General features: G+C 48.7%; 3 protein-coding genes across 3 annotated transcripts; 1 reads left to right on the top strand and 2 right to left on the bottom strand.

Annotated features, from left to right (window-relative positions):
* Positions 1-5,730: 5,730 nt before the first annotated feature.
* Positions 5,731-6,764, bottom strand: EJ05DRAFT_146529 (uncharacterized protein). The gene has a single exon (XM_033739286.1). The coding sequence runs from the start codon at positions 6,419-6,421 to the stop codon at positions 5,876-5,878; it is 546 nt and encodes a 181-aa protein (XP_033597071.1). The 5' UTR covers positions 6,422-6,764; the 3' UTR covers positions 5,731-5,875.
* A 3,271-nt stretch (positions 6,765-10,035) lies between these two features.
* EJ05DRAFT_479587 (uncharacterized protein) lies at positions 10,036-11,581 on the top strand. Its single transcript, XM_033744703.1, has 3 exons — positions 10,036-10,302; positions 10,360-10,991; positions 11,051-11,581. Exons 1-3 carry the CDS (start codon positions 10,282-10,284, stop codon positions 11,139-11,141), a joined length of 744 nt encoding a protein of 247 aa, XP_033597070.1. The 5' UTR covers positions 10,036-10,281; the 3' UTR covers positions 11,142-11,581.
* Positions 11,582-11,937: 356 nt separating this feature from the next.
* On the bottom strand, positions 11,938-15,211 carry EJ05DRAFT_541178 (uncharacterized protein; the record flags this gene model as incomplete). The annotated part of the gene is made up of 2 exons (XM_033749645.1): positions 11,938-14,505; positions 14,558-15,211. The coding sequence occupies 2 exons, from the start codon at positions 15,209-15,211 to the stop codon at positions 11,938-11,940; spliced, it is 3,222 nt and encodes a 1,073-aa protein (XP_033597069.1).
* Positions 15,212-15,562: the final 351 nt, after the last annotated feature.

Here is a 15,562-nt window from a genome sequence, read left to right as displayed (position 1 = left end):
TCTTCCCAGCCCCCAGGGCCCATGCAAACTGGTATTAGGCACTCTCCGCCGGCGACGCTAGCCAGGTAACTTATACTATCACCCCGCTCATCTAGGCGGAACCTTGTGGGAAGTGTCCCAAAAGCTCAAGCTGCCGCCGACAGTGTCAGTGAACTGGCCATTTCTAGTCGTGGATCTGGACATGGACATGAGCATGTCTTCGTAAGATCAACACCAGTACTGAGGGGCATCAAAATAGACAATGAGACGCCCATTTGGGTTTCCCTGTCCGCGGCCGCACGAACGGTCTGTTTGGAGACACAATTGCTCCCTGCTCATGCATACGCGCAACTCTCAGAGCAGCTGCTTGATCGACACCCAGATACTACCGCGAATAGAAGATTAGCATTCATCCACGTCCACACCACTTACATGTCTTGTCGTTCGCACAATAATGTTCGACTCCATGCCTTCCTGCTTCCACATGTCGAAGCGGGCGCTTGCTAGACATCAGCAAAGTGACGCCGGCGTCTTTAGTTTGTTCGTCAGCATCTAGTCACTGCAAGCACGTTGTCACCCGTAGACGCCGAACGCCCGTATCTGTTTTCCAAACACCCCATCCGGCTCGTTCGCGCTATGCATGCAAGTATATCCAGAGTTCGCAGCGCATGCATGGTCAGACAGCTGAGAACCAGCGTAGGAGTCGGCAGTCAGCCCGTGCGCATACATCTACGGTGAACGTCCCTGACAGTACCAGTTGCAGTAAGTCCTTTGTCTGTCGCTCGCTGCCACGCAGTTTGATACGTGCTCTTCGTCTTCTGCACAGTGCGAGGGCAAATGTCTGGACATAGGGCACTACTCGGCACGAATAGGATATTTCTACCGAGGCCTGTGCCCAATGCATACGTTTTACGGACCCAACCTATCAGCATGCTCACTGGGCTGCAAATCGACACTTTGCCCTCTCAAGACAGCTCTTGCGCGCCTCGGAGCTGTTCAGCCTGTCGCTGCGTGCGCGTACATGGCTCACGCTATCGCAAGCATCCTTCGTCGAGCTTGAAGTTGCAGGAGACCCACTGGCTGGCAGATGGATAACGCACGATCATCTGCCGTCGTGATTCAGCGCCTGCGTGAGAGTTAGAGACATCCAGTGTAAGAACTATCAAGTAATATTAGAGCCATTAATGAGAGGAAGTGATAAGTCCAGATATATGGAACGAAGTGCACCCATGTTCACCGAGCCGGGGCGGCAAGAACCATGTGGGGTGTCGGAGGGCCGTATTTAGTAATTGCGATCACGCTAGCGCGAAGCGAGCGCGGGGTACAGTGGGGTGGGGCCGGGTGGGATGTTTACTTCCGCCACGCTAATATTCACTTCAGGTCCAGAACGGCATCAACAATCGATTCTCGGTTCGGACGCGACACACTCAGCACAACATATTACATGGCTCTATGCTTGGACGATTCAAGGTTGTCAATAAGCCTTATAGCTTGTATCGAGTATCATATAAAAACAACATATTATCTATCTCGAAGATTATCTACTATAACGGCTCGTTAGAAAGTACTATACCTAGGATATATTATCTTGTGATTATGCTTGCTTCTACTTCTATATATCTCTTCTACTTACTTTATTATATTTAATCTCTTCTTAGATCTCTATAAACTTATAGAAGAAAAGAACATAAGATAAACTTAAGTTTATAGAGAATATTTCTAGTAGATAAGAGTATAGAGAGCTATCTTAGTTCGCTAGACTCTTAGTAGTTGTCTTAATTATCTATTAAGTATCTATTCTAAGGATAGTACTAGTTTATAGTTTATAACTTAAAGTATTTAAATTCGTAGAAAGAATATATCTAAAGACATAGATAAGAATTAAAAAGAGCTCTTAAAAAGGTTAGAGATAGAAGAATAGTCTAGCTCCGCTTATTATACTAGGTAGAATCCTATATAGAATGTATATACTCCAGGTCTTCGTTCTAAGTATTCTCTATAAAAATCTAATTAGTCGTATTAAAGAGTTATATAGGTAGTACAAAATCCATATAAGTTCTCTTTCTATACTATAGTATATCCTTGCTACTAGAATTCGCACTTCGTGTTTCTCTACCCTACTCTACGACTACTATTCTATTTAACTATATCTTATTAGTACATCTAAGTATATAAGTATATAATATCTCTTTAAAGTCCCGTGGTAGTAATATAAAGATGCGTAGTTATAGAGTAAAAATTATTATAGAATCTACTTTTACCATCGCAAAGACCATATATATACATGAAGCTATACAAGTCATAAGAAGTCACATGTTCTACGAACTAGATACTTATCATAGTCGCATTATATGCACTATAATAGTTACGTACGTAGCATAAGAACAAGAAATCAAGCAAGGAAGCGGACAAGTAGATAGGTTGATCCACATACCTATAACTCACATAAATAACAAGCACGAGGTCAATACATGGAAATATACACAGTGAAGTCAACGAGGTAATGAATGCCTTCTTCCTACCACTCTTACATATACATGTTATCCCTACCGAAGAGCTTAAGAGGCTATAGATAGTAGAAAAGAATATAAATAGAAGAATATATACAAGATAAAAGGAGATGTAGATATAGAAATTAGAGATACGCATATAGAGTAGAATATATAGAGTAAGAGAGAGAGAGTAAGAGAGAGAGAGTAAGAGAGAGAGAGTAAGAGAGAGAGAGTAAGAGAGAGAGTAAGAGAGAGTCTATGTGGGTGTATGTATGTTAAAGAGCTGTATATATAAAGTAGACAGAGTAGAAGATGAATAGAAACAGGAGTATAAAGGGAATTTGCCATATTCTATAGAACTCAAAGACTAGGAGGTCTAGTTGACGGCAAGTGCAAGTTGTATAGACGTAGTTCTGACTGACTGACTGACTGACTGACTACCTGACTACCTGACTACCTGACTAACTGACTACCTGACTACCTGACTACCTGACTACCTGACTGTCTGTTTGTCCATGTATCAATGTCTTGTCTGTCTAGGTATTAAGCAGTCAATGCTAAAACAATCACTCTTCGCATATTCCACCAAGGCATTAGACGTCGTGCAAGCTATCTTAAGATAATTACCACTCTAGTTCACTCTAGTTTACTTGACTGCGTTTCGTTCCAATGAAACAAATCCCACTTCTAAGTAGACAGGCCTTGTAATATCCACTAATCATCCAGTTCTCAAAGCTTAGATACGTGGACCTCATAATATTTGATCAATCGTCTAGTTCTCAAAGCTTGAACACACAGTTAGGTAGCCAGTCAGGTGTCGACGACGTGTTTATTATGGCGTCTAGACTAGAGCCTGAGCGTGTATATGTATTGTCGTATCTAAAGGGTGAAGGGTGTATGTATATCGATAGCTTATAATGACAGTGTAGCGTCTTAAGGTAGAAATAGATATATCATGGATTTAGAAAATGTGTATAGGAGGAGTAACAGGTAGCTAGTATCTATTATTCGATCGTATAACATTCTCTAGACCCCGTTATATATACATTTACGTGTTATATATGTGGATTCTATATGTGGAATCTATATGTAGATTATATATGCTTAATATATGTCTTATGCTTGGACGTAGTAGATAGCCATGTATGTATATATCTCCGACTCTATAATAAGTGCCGCGTTGTTTAAAGTGTAACTCCTTACAGAAAGTGTAGCAAAGTAGGTATATATGTACATATGTATATAATTAAGTCCCATTTTTGTAATACGAATATAGCTACGTTAAATTCATCGTCATAACGTCTTAATTGAGTAGTAAGATCTGGATTTCGTCTATAAGTATCATATCATTATACTAAGAGTATCGCTATAACACATCTCAATCTAATAAGGTTTATGTATGTATGTATGTATGTATGTATGTATGTATGTATGTATGTATGTATGTATGTATGTATGTATCGAAAGTTCCAATCGAGGCTAGGCAGGTAAGAAGAACAAGCTGTAGATTGTGTTGTGCACTCGAAGCAGCAAGGCACTCTAAGCAGCAAGAAAGATTGACAGCGTTCAATGGAAAGGGATGAGGTGAAAAAGGGGCAGTTATTGCGATGAGTCGTCCGGGTCGAGCATGAGTCGCCTAGGTCGAGCACGAGTTGGTAGAGTGGTGGGTGCGAGGCTAGGGAACGGCAACGGGGACCGGGACAGCGTCGTGCTCGTCGCCGGGTGGTATTAGATGGACGGAGCTTAGGCAAAGATTTCGACGTTCACCGTTTAACGTTTACCCGTTCAACGCTCATCATTACAGCTTTCACATCAGATTCGGTGGGGTGAAGGAGCAAATGATGATCACCAAGTTCCTGAGTCGAGATCAGGGTTGCGGGTGCCGGCGACCCCGAACCAAGATGGAGAGTTTTCATAGTGGGTGATTGGCGATGATGGATGATGAGGGTTACCGGTAGCGTTCACTCCAGATCCTGATGCAGCACCAGTTCCAGACTCAGGTCCAGTGGACCAAGGTATGTTTCGAGGGGATTCTGTCGATCACCGCCACATCAGCGTGGCGCGTGCACTTGCAGTAATATCAAGTAGGGAGGCGGACCATCCATCTCCGGATCTACCCCAGAGTTCCAGAAAGGGAAAGAACCGTTTTCATCGGTCAGGTTTGACAGTTGCTCTGGGAAACTCACTCTGCATATACATCATGCACATTCGGCGCTTGGCTTTTGATTGCATCTGCTCGAATGATGTGTTGATGTACGTGTATTGACAATATTTATTGGAAGACTTATTGCTTGGCCTGCATCGAGGCCAGTGTTAGAGTCAACCAAAGTAATTGATAGTATTGAGACTATCGTAATGCAGAGGAGCTGCGGTGAAGAGGCTATACTAGCTACCAAAAGCGGTAGACAAGGGTCTTGCCATCTCTGTGTTGTCAGGTTGGGATTGCGGAGACCCTCACACAACCACAATTGCGCAAGCTGCATCCGCTATTCCAAGAGCGTCCACAAGATCATGCATCTATCTGCATGATGCATCACAGCAGCACGAAAAGAAGCATTGTTCTTTGAGCAATATCCAGATCAGGCTACGAATAGTGTCATTGGAAGCATGGCATGACCAGAGGAACCTGGTCAATCTCTAACCATGCTTGCTTGTGTCGTGAGGAACAAGAACATAATAAGTAGGACTGGGAATAGAGAATTGATCGAATAGAACATGGAAGGGAAATAGGCCAACTAGTAACTAGTGTGGAGCGTTAGACGCGCTAGAAGCATCTGCCACGTTGATAGAAGCCATGCCGCATTTGCCATAACAGCAATAGCCATATCCATAGCAATAGCAATAGAACAGCAATAGCTTGGGCAAACACACCGCTGGTCCAGGATGAGCAGTCAACGTCGAACGGCGTCAACGGTACCTAGACAAGAGGACGTGTGTATGTTCACAGGTAGTGGTACAGACATGATGTTGAATGCGACGTACTCGTGCTCGCATAGTGGACTTGAGCGCAAGCATGGAACGACTGTTCTGTTGACCGACCGTTATCAGTAGTATTGAGGTACGAGATCGATTGATCGAAGATGGCCGACAAAGGGCTGATGAGCCCAAAGTCATGCTAGGCTCGGAACGGAAGGATCTTGCTCTGGCGCCACGACGACTCAGGTAATTGAAAAAACAAGAGCATCATGGTAGAATCTACAGCTGCCCGACAACACACGGGTGTGCCTGGTAGGAGGGAGAACGGTATATTGATAGAAATGCAGTAATAGATGATGCGTCAAGCAAGAGGGAACCTTGAGATGGAAGCTGCCTGCGTTGAGTTTGAGTTGGGGGGAATTAAACGCTGCAAGGAAAGCCGGGGATATGATTGGTGGATGGTTGGCGGAGATGACCGGACTTGAAGCTCATACGTCAGGCGTTAATGCGGAAGAGCAGGAAAGAGCAGAGCACCTTGAGCAGGAAAGAGCGGAGCAGAGCAGAACACGCTCGGGAGCACGTGGACAGAGCGGAGGTGACGGTGACGGTGACGGTGACGGTGCAGCTTCTCTGTGGGGAAGGAACTGTCTCCGTTTGTTTGTTTGTCCACTCTGTTGGCAACTTGCAGGTGGTGACTGCCAATCCTGTCCATGTCTGTCAGTAGAATCGATCAAGGCAGGTGCAAGTCTGGTGGTGCTGCAGGTCGTGCAGATGGTGCGATGGTGCGATGCTGCCGCACGGACCAGATCGTGGTTGGCGCTGTACTGGACGGGGACATGACCGGCCACAATTATTACCGACCGCCATGCCACGCCATGCCCTCCCGCCCAAAAAAACAACCCACGCGGTGAGTTGCGTGTCGAGGGTGCGCCCAGCGCACTTTTCATATTATTGCACATTTCACATTTCGCATCATCCCAGTCAGGCCAGGGAAGGTGCGGCGGGGCAGTGAAGAAGCCATGTCGATCATTCATGGCGACACTGCTCGAGGTCGATCATCGAAGAAGCGTCCGTCCCGATTCGGCCTTCCACCTAGGCAGTTCCAGACATGAAGGCCAAGTGTGACATATGATGATGGAAGCAATCGATGCTGGAGCATCACGATCCTACAGGAAGCAGAGAATGGTAATATGATATCAAGCACAATAATAGTAGCAGACTTTGGGCGACGGCAATGGCGACGGCAACGGCGACGGCGAGAGCGATGTTTCGGTATAATCGCATTAGTACGTACCTGGATTGGTCGTGGTCTAGAAGGCTGCTATATCAGTCCACTGTCAACGGCTCTGAGATTCCACTTATCGTGTTCCACTTGCATACATAGTACAGTTGATAGTTCCAGTTTTCAGTTTCGGACTTTCCAGGGTTTCGGAGGCTACAGCGCTGTAAGATGGGTAGATGATTGATGGTAGGGCAAAGGAGATGTTGGCATCATCCTGGGGCAAATCGACGTGTCAAATGGCTGATGTGCAGGACGTTGGCGGCAGAAGACGTGTTCTAGAAGGAAGAACCATGAAAGGGAGAGGGTGAAGGTTGCGAGGGAGAGAGAGTGACAGAGTGGGTGAGGCTCAAAGCTTGTGCAAGGCTGATCATGTGATGATGGTATTAATGAACTGATCATACGCCTCTCTCCCACGGACTACTGTACATAGTAATGCACACTCGGCCATAACGACGCTACAGGGCGCTATCAGGACGCTAGTGGCCTGTGTGTGCACGCTAAGTCACGCTTGCTCTTGCTTGTCGACAGCCATGCCAAGGCTTATAGGCAGGGATATGCCTGTCATGATGTGCACTAGTTCCACATCGGGCGGAACCGTTTGTACAAAGTCACACCATCTCCATAGCGGCTTCCCTTGTACGTGGATAGCTGCCAGGCATTATCCCGGCTGCAGTAACACATACATAAGACATACCAGGTAAGAGTATGGACCTGCAGGCCCATTTACCTAGGTACATACGTTATTTGTGTCCTGGTGTACGTATACTACAGACCTACCTACCTACCTACTTACCTACTTACTTATTTACCTAGGTACCTAGGTATTACCTTATTACCTATAATTACTAATTATATACCTTAAGGTAGTGGACCTGTGGACCTGTGGACCTCTACCTACTATGATTCCCTAGACAGTATGGATGGTCTACTGGGAGTAAATTGCTGGATTGACCCGAGGCTCCCGTACACCATCCCTCCTACTAATTATGTACTCCCTCCTCCGCTGTTTCAGTATTAGACAAACCCGGCCATCGTCTGTTCGCATGCATGCCATCCGTCATATCACCACGCCTCCCTGCCATGCACCCCTGCAGATTCCATCATGCATGCCTGCCACACATCATCTTATCATGCTGCATACAACCTTGGAATCTTCCGTACTCATAGTACTGTAGTAGTGGACATACATGCCTAGGTAGTATCGCTAGGTGGGGGTTGCCTCACCCCTCACACTGGGCTCTTGGCCTCGGTCGCATCATGGACCCAAACACCATGGAAACACCCAAACACCACGCCGCACCAGACCCCTAGCAGTGAGCAAGTACTCAGTATCATCATCAGCCTCTGGAGTTTGTACAATTGACTGTTTGGTGTATCGGCATCAGCCGCGGCCCTGCAACTGCGCGTAAACAGTCCATTGTAATGTATAGCTCCCGCATCCACCACAGTACAGACGCACGTGAGCCCGCAGTTCTGCGCACCTAATGAGAGATTCTACCTTCATGTACTGTGAGATCTTGACCCTGACCTTGACCTTGACCTTGACCTTGATCTTTGTCGAGGAGGAATACACGCCTTCTGCAGAGTTTTGCCCCTCAACAAGCCGGCCTCTGCACATAGCTTGTGCATGTCTGTTAGGACACACGAATACGAGCCGTTGAATTTGCCCGCGCCACGCAGCAAAAGGGCGAGAGAGATCAACGATGAGACCGAGATGCGTTGTGGCATATTTTCCGCCTGGGTTAGAGGAGGTGTAGGGCTCGAGCGATATATTGGACATGGAAGATGCGAAGAATGTTCTATAGGTATACGCTAGCCCAACACGGACTAGCGGAGGATCTAGCGTTATAAGGCTCAACAGATAGTCGGCAAAATCAAGGAGATGGCTCGACCGTCAGGGGTTCGATTGATTTTGGGGTTGGCCAGCCAGCGTCCAGGTTGTGTTATTGCCCGCCCACGAGGACTCTGGATCGGTACACCCGTAAATAGGCACATTTATGCCGGCAACTGGTTTCGAAGAGCCAGCCCTAGGAGACAGCACGAGCATACTGCATGCCTTTGCCCTTGCAGACAGCAAAGGCCCGCTGATGGCAGTTTCAACTTTCCATGCCTCCATCTCGGACGGGGCCCAGGATGCACCGTGTGGGACCTGTCTGGCCAATTACCACCTCAACAGCAACACAAATGACGCCTGGCGCCCTTTCCACCCTTTACTTGCAAGGTGTAGACGGATATCCGAAACGAGTCGTCCTCTATCCACCATGGCCTTGTTGAGCCTCTGACACCATACGCCCGCTATCATCAGGAGAGACTTGATCCAGCTGCTAGCCGTCAAAGTCGCAGGTGTGCTGATGAGCCTTCCTGACTCGACGAAACAATCCTTTCCGACATTCCCAGGAGGTAAATACGTAAACACACCAGCCAGGGAAAACATGATGCCGGGCCACCCAAGATTATGCCCCCTGCCTGATACTTACGTCTGGGGAATCTTGACTTTTAGATTTGTGACATTCAGGGCAAAGTTCTCATGCGTTGAGATATGCCCTCGTCATGCATGCTAGTGGATTGTACTAGGTCCTCAGAGCAAAAATAGACTCTTAGACAGGAGCATACCAGCAGAGCCATCTATGCAGACGACTGCTCCTGCACACAGTATAATCATCCTACGTGTATCATTGTCTGGCTCGCAGGGTGGGGGCGTCGTGAACCGCGGCCGACATGATTGTGCTCGATCTTCATCACCATCTCCGCCCGGGAGCAGAGACAAAACGGGAATTGGAAGAGAGGTGAGGCAAGTAGAGTGGAGTGTCGTGCAGTCTGCGTAGCGGCGAGTAGTGTAGATGGTTACAGGGGAGGAACAGCACTGGCAGCCAAGCTGCGGGAGGGAACAAGGGTAGAAGAGGGATGCGGTCAAGTGTGTGATATACTATATAGGCGTAGGTCGTGGATGTGTTCGGGAGCTACTGGGTAGGTAAGAGGTGATAAGAAGTGTATGTACTGGTGATGGTGTAGGCGGCGTCGACGCAAAACAGGGATGCGCTGTGTAGAGTGAATGCTTTTCTGCTTCTACTTTTGCTTCTATGCTGCTTCTGGTGCCTCTCCTTTCTCTACCGCGTGCCTCAGCCGGGTGCCTGTACCGGCCGTCTCTACTCTCTGGGATCCTATATTTTTCTAATTTACGCTCTGCCCTGTGCCCTCATGCTGCCGCAAGTCTTCCCAGCGCTGCTGCCACCTGTGCTGCGCGATTTGCTTCCAAGGCCTCTTAACAACGGCCCTACTTGGCCCGCTAGCAGAAAGCGGATGGGCTCGTGCGTCTTTCCCACTAATTCATCCACCCATCCATCCATCAATCAATCCACCACCAAACCCGAACCTGAACCTGAACTGCTCACCACCTCAACCTCTTACCACACTTGATGCCACTCCACGTTGCGCCCCTGCAAAAATGCTCGGACCAAATTGTTTGAAGATGGTGTGCCAGCCGTGGCGGTTCCACTTCTTTCCCTCAAGACTATAAACACCTCCGTCATGCCCTGTGGAAATCCAGGCTCCACTTCGACCTCCAATGCTGACTGTTGACTGTTGACTGTTGACTACTGACTGCTGGACACCATGGGCGAAAGCAAGATTCCTGTACGTCTCTTCTCCCTCTCGGCTCTCAGTACGCTTGTCAACTAACCACTTATACAGAAGAACAACCTCGCACGCATCCGCGACAACCAGCGCCGATCGCGTGCTCGCCGGAAGGAGTACCTCCAGGAGCTTGAGCAGAAGTACAGAGCATGTCAACAGCTTGGCATTGAGGCTTCTGCTGAAGTCCAAGCTGCTGCTCGCAAGGTGCTAGACGAGAACAAGAGACTGAGAGCACTACTGCGAGAAAAGGGCGTCTCCGAAGCAGAAGTCAATTCCTGTCTAAACGCCTCATCAGAAGACTCCCAGACGCTGACCTCGTCGACTTCGTTGAACAACCTGCTTGGTCGACGGGTGCACTACACCGAAGAAAGCTCAAGTGCAACCCAGGACTGGGTAGCTCGCGACTCTCCTCACCCGATCAGCTCTACCAGTGTGCCTGTTGCTGTACGTCGCTATCACACACCCAGCCTCCAGCATGACACCACGCGCTCCGGAAGTCCGCACTCCAATCCCTCACCCATCTCAGTCAGCGATGCACACTCTTCGTACTCTCACTTCTCCGCTCCACCCTCTGAGGAATACACCTCAGAGCCCGGCACCTTCCCACATCTCAGCTACCAGTACGATCTGGGCCCAAATTGCCAGTGGCCTCTTCCAATCAACTCCTACACACCACATTCAGATATCGGGTACGCAAGCTCCCTTTCGCGCGTTTCCTCTTCGAATCTAATCAGTCATCCACATTCAGGGGTTGGAGTGACGTTGGACACGACGTTGGCATGCACGCAGCCTGGTTTGACGAGCAATCCGCATACGTTCGACCTTGTGGACAGGTATAACAGTCCCTATGGAGGCTGAACGATTGTTGCATCGCTATCTTCGGCGGACTGCTTTGGTAGCGCACCGTGCTTCTTCATCGAGGATATGCCTTGTCAACGCTCGTCGAATTTCAATTGTGTGAAGCCCCATCGCATGCATTGTAGCGCCTAAGGCGCGATGGGCCGGAGTTAAGGGGGGCGACGCAGCTCACGTGATCACGAGCCTGGGTTAACGATATATGTCTTTTTTCCTCTGGACGTTCTGACGTCCAATCGTATGTTTCACTTATCCCTGTATCCTGTTTTCAATACACTCGAGTCTTTTTTAGCGTTGCATCTGGTCTCGGGGTCTTTTCCATGGTGCGGCTTTTTCAAATTTTTTTTCACTCGCTGTTCATCAGCATATGTGTACAATACCTCATTGAACTTCCGTCGTGTACGCGTACAATCATTCCACCTTTACGTTGAACTACCAATCCTGACTTGACTTGACCCGACTTTCCACGTGTCAATAATGATTAGTCGTCTCCACCTTCCGTAGACCACATGACCATGGTTCTATTCACGGCGCTGTTTCATCATGCCGCATGGACGGGTGTGTGTACCGTAGTCATACCTTCCATACCCGCTCATACCATTTATTACTGCTGAGTCATCGCTACGAACAGTCATTGACGTTCTCAGGTCTGGATTCCCCTCTTAGGAAATCGCATCTCTCGCTCTAATTAGCACGCACGCACAGGTACACAAACGGAACAAGGGGTTATACTTCTTTCCCACGTATCACCACCACTGTTCATCGTTGACTGGTCACTCTTCACTGCATATTCCCCTCCCCTTCCCCCTCCTCCTTCCCCACCCCGCAGAACCCATTCCTCGCACTCGGCCACCCACCATCCACTACCCGTCCAACTCTCCTCAGAATCCGCGTCCCGCCTAGCATGGCGCCGAACTGCGCCTCGCGCTCTGCCTGGCTCATAAGTAGGAATGCTGGTAGACCGGTCACTGTGGTTGCTGTTGGGCTGGTGTCTTCGTGGACACAAGTATCGACGGAGATGACGTCTGCTGGGGCGGTGAGTGGTGTGGCGAGGGTGTTGTGAGGACGCGATCGGAGTGCGCAGAGAATGCTTTGTGCTGCGTATGCGTTCAGGCCGGCGCGGCGAAGGAAGAGTTCCCAGAGGGTTTCGTCGGGAAGGAGGACGATTGGGGACACAGAGGGAGTTTGTAGATTTGGCTGCTGTACTATTGCTACTGCTTCTGCTGCTGCTGCTGTTCCTGTTGGTGTTGGTGTCTCTACTGCTGGCTGGCCGTACCGAGCTTGTGCGTGTAGGGTCGCGTGCGCCATGTGTGTTAGGCCGCCTGGGATGTATACGACGATGACGTCGCCTGGGAGCAGGCTGCAGTATATGCTGAGTTGGGCGAAGGCGATGGCGTCGGAGGTGTCGAGCGGGACATCATCATAGCTGAGGGTATCTGTATTGGTGGAGATGGTGGTAGTAGTATCGACTGAGGTGTGTCCTGCTGATGCTCTAGTCAAGAGTCCGTTCTGCAATCCAGCTGTGTATGCTGCTGGAAACCCTGGCGGTCGCTGAACGTTTGTTGTGCTGGTGATCGTCCCGACAAAGACAAGCACACGTTCATAGCGCTCCGTCATCGCGGTGATTTGGTTCTTCACGCCTGGTCTGCTCGCTTGGCCAGGCAGACTCCGCTGTTTAATCTTCTGAATAGAGGTGAGAAAGATTGCGGTCGCGGGTGAAAGGATGATATCTGCTTCGGTTACTGGTGAGATAGCGGATTCGAAGTCGCGCTCTATGAAAGCGAGGTCTGGGTGTATGGATTGTAGTGTGCGGACGAGGGGCCGGAAGTGGGTTAAGAGGTTTGTGGAGAATATCATTGATGTCTTGGGCAGTGGGGAGGGGAGAGACCAGGTCGGGACGGAAATAGGGGTATGGATGGGTGCTGGAGGGAGCTGTGACTGTAACTGTATCCTGAGTGCTTCATTCTTGTTCTGCTTAGAGGTTTGGGCGGGCTCCTGCTTATGGGCTGATCTCGTACATGGATGCTGGGGTATTGGCATCTTGTTGCCTTGAATCAGCATGAATTGGTGCAGCGCCTTGGTGGTGGAAAAGAAACCTTCACTAGCGAAGGTCACGGTCGAAGCTGTCGTGTCTTCAGGTTGAAGCTTTCCAGTTCGAGAGCATTGAGCTTCCCTCTGGCTAGGAGAGTCGGCTGAGTGTTCATTGATGATTGACCTCAGCACATCAAAAGTCGCTTCTGTCCTAACGTTCTCGCCCTCGCCTGGTCGCATCATTTTGCTTCGCCGCTCAATACCTCCCGTCAATGCGGATGTATCTTGATCGATCTCTATTTTCCGCTTTCTCAAAAGGGCTGATAGCTCATTTTCGTCTTCAAAAACACCAGGCTCGAGTTCGTCCTCCGACTCATCGTTTTTATCCAAGATGCGAAGACCATCGGGTTTCCATATAAGCTGAGAGCTAGTCACTACTTCCGGGGCTGCCTCATGCATCATCGCTGCAAGCGCTTTGTCGTCTTGGATTGTCTCGTCTACGGCCATGGCACCTAGCTTAGGGTCGAACGGACTCCAGGGCATGGTTCGCTCGACCTTGGAAACACCAGGCCAGTGGCGCATAAAGGTGAGGTCGTACTTCTTAGTCTTGTGAAGTAAGCTCTGGCAAGCCTGATTACGGCCAACACAAGCGACGTCCTGCGGATCCCAGGGAGGAATTGGTAGCTTCATATCAACTGCAGGAACAGTAACGCGTCTTGTCGTATCAACTTCTTGGAGTTGTTCCTGTTCGACGTTACGGTTGACAGCTTCGGCAATCGGCTCTACGGTTTCCCTGAAGAAAGCCTCAAAGCTATTCTGGGAACCTAGACAGTCATCTCCATTTTCGTACAACGAGGGAAGCTCAGCTGTATACTCATGCAACGTCTTCGGAAACTCTAAAGTCTTGATTCTCTTCCCAGTGGAGGTTTCTGACTTCGATGGGTGGTATGTCGGAGTCAACGGTACTTCGACTTTTATATCACTCTTGCGCTTATAAAACGAAGACACCGTAGTGGAAGTCACTAGTGCAAATGGTGAGCAGTGCGACGCAAGTGGGCCTTCTAAAAGCATGGAATCCTGAGAGTCTGAGTGGAAGGTTGGTGCGAGTGTCTCATCCTTCATGTTCTCGATGATAGGAGGTAGTAAGATCGCATCGTCAGCCATGATGCTTGTTTCGATAGCCTGAGCCTCTGCAGCAGTGGAGTTCGATGCAGACGATTCCATCTCTATGAAGCCGACTCTCTGGGACGGCATAAATGGTGATGTCGGCGGCGAGAGTGACAGGAGAGGTGGAGTTACTGGATCCTTTGCAGTATTCTACCAGTGTCAGCTAGTCGTGATGCTCAATGATACACAGCGACCTACGAACCCGTTTATACTTTGCGATGGCGTCCAGACGTAATGCTGGAGCACGCATACATTCCTGCAAGAAGAGAAACGCATCTCGTGATCCTTCCCATTTCTCAGAAGAAACCTGCTGATCAACTATAGCCGGAATATCGAGGATAGCCTGAGGCCATTCGAGCCCTTCATCCTTCTCTATGTCAGCGATTTCAATTGATAGCTTTACCTGACGGAGGTCTGGGCTGTAGAAACTTCCGAAAGCTCGCAAATCAAGCTCAGGATCGGTATGTATGATGGGTTCCTCGAGCTTCAGCGTTGCAATACGAGGACGAGTAGCGGGCGTTTCATCGAGGTGCTCTCCTTTGTGAGGTCTACTAAGGACTGCACTCAAGAAGACACGTGTGCCTGCGTCAACCATCAACTTTTCATTGATGTTCACACGAGCCAGTACGTCGAGACTATCAAGGTCATCCTGTTCGCTAGGCTTACCCGGAGAGCATGCAGAAGGTGAGGGCAGCGACTCTATTGCAAGTGATGGTTGAATAGTATAGTTGGTAGTCAATTTATGATGGCGCGCATACTCAAGCACGTTGTTGTCAAAGACGCTACTCGAAGTTTCATCGTCATATTTGTCTTCAGACGAGCTACGCGCGAGAAAACCTGTGAAGACATCATCCATTGCGAGAGATCTGGACGTATAAGACCCAGAAGTTCGAGATACTGTCGCAATGAGCTCACTGAAGACTAGAGATGAGCGCGAATCCCACGTGATGCAGTCACAACAATGTGCTTAAAATTTATCAGACATAGGAAGTTCGAAGGACTTTATCTTCTCTAGATTTCAATATAGTACAGATCTATGAATGTCTTCGAACGCGGATTCATGGTATGAACGCCTGTCTGAAGAAACAAGATTCGTTCATAGTTAACATAAAGTTGAACTCTGTTCACCCGTCGTAGACCTCATACGCCCGCTAAATCGCAGAAATTATGATAATATAGAACGCCTGTGTCCTCCCTTAGTAGGAAT

This window comes from Pseudovirgaria hyperparasitica (genome assembly GCF_010093815.1).
Source record: "Pseudovirgaria hyperparasitica strain CBS 121739 unplaced genomic scaffold EJ05scaffold_16, whole genome shotgun sequence".
Lineage (NCBI taxonomy): Eukaryota > Fungi > Ascomycota > Dothideomycetes > Acrospermales > Acrospermaceae > Pseudovirgaria > Pseudovirgaria hyperparasitica.
The sequence above is the reverse complement of the archived record's forward strand: the minus strand, read 5'-3'. Positions and strand labels throughout refer to the sequence as shown.

Bases quoted from the DNA above. Each gene is read 5' to 3' on its own strand.
- EJ05DRAFT_479587 (XM_033744703.1), top strand. From the start codon at position 10,282: ATGGGCGAAAGCAAGATTCCT. The intron at 10,303-10,359 runs GTACGTCTCTTC...CCACTTATACAG, and splicing joins TGGGCGAAAGCAAGATTCCT to AAGAACAACCTCGCACGCAT. The intron at 10,992-11,050 runs GTACGCAAGCTC...ATCCACATTCAG, and splicing joins ACACCACATTCAGATATCGG to GGGTTGGAGTGACGTTGGAC.
- EJ05DRAFT_146529 (XM_033739286.1), bottom strand. From the start codon at position 6,421: ATGAATGATCGACATGGCTTCTTCACTGCCCCGCCGCACCTTCCCTGG.